Raw genomic sequence first — 7,500 nt, forward strand, 5'->3', positions numbered from 1 at the left:
TTAAAACGAAAAAGAAGAAACCAGAACACAGGTAACCATGCAGTGTTGATGATTACAATAGAACGACAAACTTCACAGCATGATAAATGGACCCAATACACACGCGGCGAGGAATGAATAGCGCAAAGGATTGACAGAATAACGTCGACGACAGGGAAAGAAAAGAACTGACAGAAAGCAGAAAAGAAAAGACGAATACATAAATACGTGAGCAAGGGGGGCGCCGTGGAGTGGAATCCTTGGGAACAAAGGTACAAGAGTGGCATTTTGACTATTATTGAGGATATAACATTTTTATCATCTCTCTCTCTCTCTCTATCTATCTATCTATCTATCTCTATCTCTCTCGTCCTTTTTTTTCCCTCTTTGCCTCCGTCTCCTTCCCTTAATTCCTTCCCCTCTTCCTCCCATTTTGTATTTTTGTTGATTATAGGATATTTCCTCTTTATCACGAATTCATTATACATTATTTTGGAAGTTACGTATAGAATCTTAGAAACTATGCATTTAGTGAATTGAGGATGTGTTACGTTTGTATGTAAAATCTATTGGTCATTCTAAAATGTTGCAAAGAGCGTATAATGAACTCTCGGTAAATTTTACGAATTTGCTCCAATTTTCATAACAGATGAAAGCTAGTTTATGTGGCATGATATCAAGATTATTATCCTAACTTATCCCACGTGATAGTAGAGCCCGCCACAGAACTTTACAGCCATGACAAGCAGCGAAAAGTGACATCTTCCCTTCAAACCTCCTCCTCTACTTATAAAAACGATAAAGCCGCAACAAACAGTCATTGTTGCCATGGTTACTGCTACCAGACAGACGAAAATAACCCGGAAAAATAATGGCAGTCGTAATGTGTATTTATGCTTGCTGTAGAAGGAGTTAATGTAATCCCTAGCTTAAGGAAGTGAGCGAGTCTTCCGTTTTAGTTTAGCGCAGTCTTCACGCCTTCAGTTTGTTTCTCCTGCAGGCAATGTTACAGGAATTACTCTACAGTGTATTGTGTGGCAAAGGCTCATATGGGGGATTTATCATCATTTCTTGATGTATGCGTTTGTGTATGTCTTTTGTTTGTGTGCCAGGGGTAGAAGGTCTTGTTCCTGGTAATTTCCTCTCGATTTTAAGATTTGGGCCTCAATGCACAATGATACTTTTACATCATAAAAATATATCCTATTGTCGTTAAATGGACTCTTTGGTAAAGGTTCTTCTGGTACAAAACTCATATATTAATACGAACAGGTATATAGATAAATATAGATATACATTCTATGTAGAAACACTTCAATTTAGAATGTTGCAATCAGATCAGCGGAAGTATGTTCCGACACCACTAAACGGATGCGTATAAGCATGCCCATGAAATTCACAAGGCATTTATTTCTTCCTAAAAGTACGAATAAATATATATATTTTCCGACCTAAAGCACACTTATGAAGGAATCTCTTCCACCTGGTCTCACGGAGGCTCCTGTGGGTCGGCAAACGTGAATTGAGCTCACATGGGCACTCGCTGGCATCAAACTTTCATTGTGGTCGATGTCACTGCAAATGTACTTGAATCCTTGGGACCACGAACTCGCTTTGGAATCCATATGAGGTTGGTGCCAGGGTCGTGGGTCTCTCTCTCTCTCTCTCTCTCTCTCTCTCTCTCTCTCTCTCTCTCTCTCTCTCTCTCTCTCTCTCTCTCTCTCTCTCTCTCCCTCTATCTGTCTATCTATCTATCTGTCTATCTATATATCTATCTACCTATCTATCTATCTATCTATCTTTCTCTCTCTCTCACATATATGTGTTTGTTTTTTTGTTTGTGTGTGTGTGCATTTATGTATGTATGTATGCATGTATGTATGTATGTATATATGTATGTATATAATATACATATATATCACTATTTAAATATATCCATCTGTTTATTTATCTCTATCATCATTCTATCTCGCATGTATGTGTGTGTGTGTGCATGAGCATGCATATTTATTTGCTTATATACTATTTTGATATTTGTTTTGCCTATCTGCTTGTCTGACCTAGTTCATGTCCATACACCAATCCCCTACTCAAACTATTCTCAGCAACCGCGTATGTACCTCTCTAGAATATCTATCTACTTCCGGCATACGTGAATATCCCTCTAAATCCATTAATCCATTCGTGGTTGCTGAGTTCACCCGAGTCCCAGCTTTTGTCTGAGTCGCCAATATTGAATGAGGTCGCTAAGGAGTCGACCGGGTTCCGGGTCTTGGTCCTGGCGGTGCAAAGGGTGGCTGAGTTTAGAGTCCCGAGGGCGGTTCGTGAAATGGTTCGAGGGAGAAACAGAGGACTGGAGAAAATGTGATTTCTGGGGTGAAAGGAAACAAACAAAGGGATAAAGGATGAATAAAATAACGGAAGGAATAAGGAAGACATGGAAGATGTTAAAATCTGAGAGTGGTCTGTTTCGAGTAAATGGGTATGTACATATATCACAACAGCGAAGGTTTGAAAAGCTGCTGAACTACCTTGAGATTCCTTTGTCTGCCCAACGCCCTTCGTCTGGCTTGGGGATCGAATTCCATGACCAAGAAACAAAATAACAGTATCAGCCTGAATCCCAAAGCAATAAAGCCAGTGACCAATAATCGACCAGTGACAGGGCTTTGAAACTTGGAACGTGAAAGCGTAAGTAGAAAATATCCCATCCATGATTGAAGCTCTTTTTGCAGAACCTTAAAATACCCAGTGACGCATTTTCTGAAACATTGTAAGTGAACCCCTTTGTAAATGAAGAAAAGTGAAAATTAAATATAATAACATAATATTAGTATGCGAGCAACGAATGCATATGTATAAAATGTTTTAGAGTAATTAATAGACTGAATATTGTCTCTCTTTAGTTATATGCATTTGATTTCCATCAGGACAAAATTATATTATTTTGCTCTTCTTCTAATTCATCCTCCCAATAACATGTCAAGGTGAACAGCACGCGCACACCGAGATGTCCATCTATATAACGATTTCTAATAAGACAAAAAGAGAAAAAGGGTCAATTCAGTGCTAGGCGAACGAAAACATGACATTAACGCAGCACAAAGTAAAATGGTGCATCATCACCATTATTTTTCTTCATATCTTCGTCGTCTTCTGCTTCATCTTTATCATTATCATCATCATCAGCATCTACATTTTCACCCTCTTCTTCTTCACCATGATCCTCATCATCTGTTTCACAGTCATCATCATCATCAGTCACTCAGAAAGATAAAAATGAGAAATAATTGCGATAATCCAGGAATTGGGTTATACTGTTGTACCGTATTCTGTTATGATTTTCTCCTAAACCATGTAGTGCATAACATGATGATTAGGGAAAGAGATTCAACAGCTTACTATACGGCCAACAATGCAAACGTATATATCTATGGGGTCTCAATCGCCCTAAAACAGAGTACACAGTTCCACTCATTGTTCTTATAACAGTCCTATGCTGATAAGTAATATCATCAGGAAACTAATTCTAGTGCAAAGAAACAAGACACTGTACATTGGATAGTAACTATTTATGTTTTTGGCAGATTGGTTATGGCTAAAGATACGTCGGGATTTGGCCATTGGCGATAATCATTCTGAATGCACATGATATAATTAATCAATGAATATGTAAATGAATAAATGAAAATAATAATGAAAAATATTAGTAATAAACAAGAATAACAAACGATTACATTATCATTCTGCATTTCTAAAGGTTAATGGTTCATACGTCAATGCATACATGTTTCCTGTGTAAACGGAAGTGTGATAACAACACAATTACCAAGCTGGGAATGTTGGTTTCATTATCAGTAACTGTCTCTTCAGTAAACATACACTGTAAGGGTTGGGTCGTTTAAGACTTAATTATCATCGTTATTATTGCATTTGACCTCGATTCCTTGCCTACAACGTGGCAGAAATAGAGGTGTTTCTCATGATAAAAAGAGCGATTATATGTTTATCTACTGTTACAGTTGCTGGGAATTAGTTTCATCTATAAGGAAATCTGTTCCTATTTCGTCTCTGTCCGTTGTGTGTGTGTGTGTGTGTGTGTGTGTGTGTGTGTGTGTGTGTGTGTGTGTGTGTGTGTATGTATGTGTGTGTGTGTGTGTGTGTGTGTGTATGTGTGTGTGTGTGTGTGTGTGTGTGTGTGTGTGTGTGTGTGTGTGTGTGTGTGTGTGTGTGTATGTATGTGTGTGTGTGTGTTTGCTGGTGAATGCACATGAAAAGCATATTTGTTCATTTTCCCCATGAATTCTCTCTCCGCAAGATGCAAGAAATGCTAGAATTATCACTGCATACTCAACGTGTTTCTTGCGCACCTGGCGAATAACAACAATATGAGACGCTATCGATAACACTTCTCGAGGATGAAAGACAAAGTCACAAGTGAGGCTACTTCCTTGTCACGATGACCTTTTGCTTGCTAGGAAGATATGTGTCCTTGTTAGTGTCCTTGTCTTTGTTTGGCGAGACATTTTCGGTAAATCATATTACTGGGCTACTGGGAAACGTGCGATATTATCAAATCCTCTTTTTCATAACAGGATCTGAATCTTCGACACAGAAATCCCGTTTACATAGTGATAGACAACGAAAAAAGCATATAAAATGTCCGCCGCTTCGGAGCCCAACGGTGACATGACAACAAAGTCACATCACTAAGGGCCCTCTCTCCCTCCCCCCCTGCCCCCTACCCCGCTCCTCCTGGCCTCCCTTACCCATTAAGTGAAGCCAGCGTCTACCACTTGGTTACTCGGGAGACGGCCGACGCAAACAAAGCATCCTGCAGTGTTCGAAGACGTTTTTTTCTTTGTATTTTGCAATTGGTTTTGTCTCTTTTTTATGATTATCCTTTCCCCGAAGAACAGATCTCGTATTCGCCTGTCAGCGTTTCCGTTAAACAAAAAGACTAATGACTTTGGATGTTTAGATCTTGGAAAACTTTTACGCATTTCATTCTCTTTTTGATTTCCAAGTGAAGCGTTCGCGAGATATGATCCCATTCATGTCCAGTGGATAGACAGGCGGCCGGACCCCCGAGAATCACCAGTGTTGACTCCCGCATCTGAAGCACGTGCTTATCCGAATACGAGTCGTGTGCCTCCGCTAATAGGATTCTAAACAGGCAATTAACACGATAGCAGCGCCGAGTGTTGAAAACTTGGAAGTGGGGATAATCAGCACAAATAATCGCAGGTGAGGGAAAAAATGGACGTATCCCACTGACGGGTCTTAACCAATACGATGTGTATTTACGTGTATGATAGTATTTAGGCAGAGTTCCCAGTGTTACGGTGAATCCTCCCACACTCTTCAATATTTCGGCGGGTGTCCTGTGTTCGTGCGACTCGCTTGGCCATCGTGCACGCCGGGAAGAATAAATGTTGCATCTTAATTTATTTTTCAAGCGTATGCATATATAAGACAGGCGGTTCCTCTCTGCTCTGCAATGCGTATTCGAGAGATGCGAGTGGGGAGAAAATGATACTGATAAAGAAAAAAGTTGCGTTGTTTATTCATTGGGAAAACGGACGATTCATCTCAATAAGTTCCATAACAAGACAGCTCGTCGAGTATTGATTTTAAATTCCCGGATCTTAGAATATGATCACGTAGACTTCAAAGAATTAATAATCGCTTCTTAGTATTGCGTAAGTTTTATTCTTCGGGTTTGTCGGTGGCTTGTGGCGTCGGGAATCTGGGAATGTGTGTAAGAAAAGGGTTATTTCTGCAATAGGACGGTTGTGTTTACCTATATTTCCTGTGTATTTCATGTTTATGTCTGTTAATGATATCTGTAAGTAAAATACCAATAGGATTATAATAATAATTATAAGGATAACATTGATAGTAGTAATTGAAGAGGTTATAATCATGATAGGGAGCACGATTATAAAGCTTCAAGACGAGAAACGACGATAATAGTATAAAGATATCCAGAGCAATATCTCTGACAAAGGTAACAACAGTAATAATAACGATGGTAAAAATGAGACAAAGCCCATCCCCACAAGAAGCGCCACTGACCTTCCGTAGAGTGAGTCCGCAGGCGCTGGCACACGCCCTCCACGGACTCGTATTCTTCCTGAAGGAGCTGCAGAGCGTCGGCGCCCCTGAGCTCCATGAGCTCGCGGAGCTGCTGGGGGGACACGCCATACTGACTTCCCGGCACATTGTTACTTGCTGACATGTCTATGCTCCTCCGGTACATAGATTCTGGTCACCCATGCCAAACAGAAGCCCGCCCTTGACACATGCGCTTGGCTTTTGGACTCGTGTATAGTGAGCCGCCTTTACGGGGAATGGAAAAGTGGGAATTTTTGGATAGAGAGGACAAAAATTTTTATTCCGACTCTGGAAAATCGGATTTTTTTATGATTTAGGGGGCTGGGAAGGGTTCACAGTTTCATAACTTCGTTTGTTTGTTTGTTTATGCTTTGTTTTTCGTCACTGTAATACAACTAATGGCGAGTTTTTCTTCTGGATCAGGTATCTCGTACCGCAGCTTCTCGATCGTACTAGAAACCTTTCTAGTCTTCGTGGACAATGCTGTTTTCTCTCAAAACCCTAAGGAGTGGGTGTTGGTTGTAAATCCTCACGACAACTTAACCCGCGGGCGTGGGCTGGAGGTGAGGTGGGCGTGAGGAGGGTCTCCTTGAAAACGCGAAGCTCCATCATCTGAAAATGAGGATAAAGAAGGTCAGTAAATCAGTAACTAATGATAGCAATAATTACCTCCCAAGAGAAATAGTAATGCCTGAATAATTGCAATAAAGAGTAATTGCCGATAATAAATCTAGTGATAGTAAGTGGATCGAGATTACTGTCACCAGCTGGGAAAGTTTTGATCTTATCGCTGTAAATGAAAATGGAATCAGTGATAATGGCTCGACTTTAATTATAGCGAAAAAGATTCTCATGTCACGAGTAACCATGACAGTAAAGATAAACATATTGATACTATCACTATCATAGTAAGGTCAATAACAACAGTGCCCTTGATTAACATGGTGATGAAAGAATCGGTTCATCATTGAATGATAATTACTCGAAAGTTGAATTAGAGAGCTACAGCATAGATTAATTTGTCATCTTCTAAAGTCTTTCTTTATATTTTTTCTACTTGAATTTAACCTTTCTAATAGGTGTTCTCTCTCTCTCTCTCTCTCTCTCTCTCTCTCTCTCTCTCTCTCTCTCTCTCTCTCTCTCTCTCTCTCTCTCTCTCTCTCTCTCTCTCTCTCTCTCTCTCTCTCCCTCTCCCCCTCTCCCTCTTTCTCTCTCTCTCTCTCTCTCTCTCTCTCTCTCTCTCTCTCTCTCTCTCTCTCTCTCTCTCTCTCTCTCTCTCTCTCTCTCTCTCTCTCTCTCTCTCTCTCTCTCCCAATCTGTCTCTCTCTTTCTATCCATCTATCTACCTCATTCTCACCCATTATCTCTCTCCCTCTCTCTCTCTCTCTTTCTCTCTCCTCCCTC

The 7,500-nt window shown here is 40.3% G+C and overlaps 1 protein-coding gene across 1 annotated transcript in view; it reads right to left on the reverse strand.

Annotated features, from left to right (window-relative positions):
• The window catches only part of LOC113813839 (plasma membrane calcium-transporting ATPase 2-like), a 95,551-nt gene that overhangs the window by 70,214 nt on the left and 17,837 nt on the right, over positions 1-7,500 (reverse strand). Inside the window, exon 2 of the mRNA XM_070145264.1 lies at positions 6,058-6,708. Coding sequence (XP_070001365.1) covers positions 6,058-6,241 — 184 coding nt within the window. The 5' untranslated portion in view covers positions 6,242-6,708. The remainder of the gene's footprint in view (positions 1-6,057; positions 6,709-7,500) is intronic.

This window comes from Penaeus vannamei, chromosome 33 (assembly GCF_042767895.1).
Source record: "Penaeus vannamei isolate JL-2024 chromosome 33, ASM4276789v1, whole genome shotgun sequence".
In the NCBI taxonomy this organism is placed as follows: domain Eukaryota; kingdom Metazoa; phylum Arthropoda; class Malacostraca; order Decapoda; family Penaeidae; genus Penaeus; species Penaeus vannamei.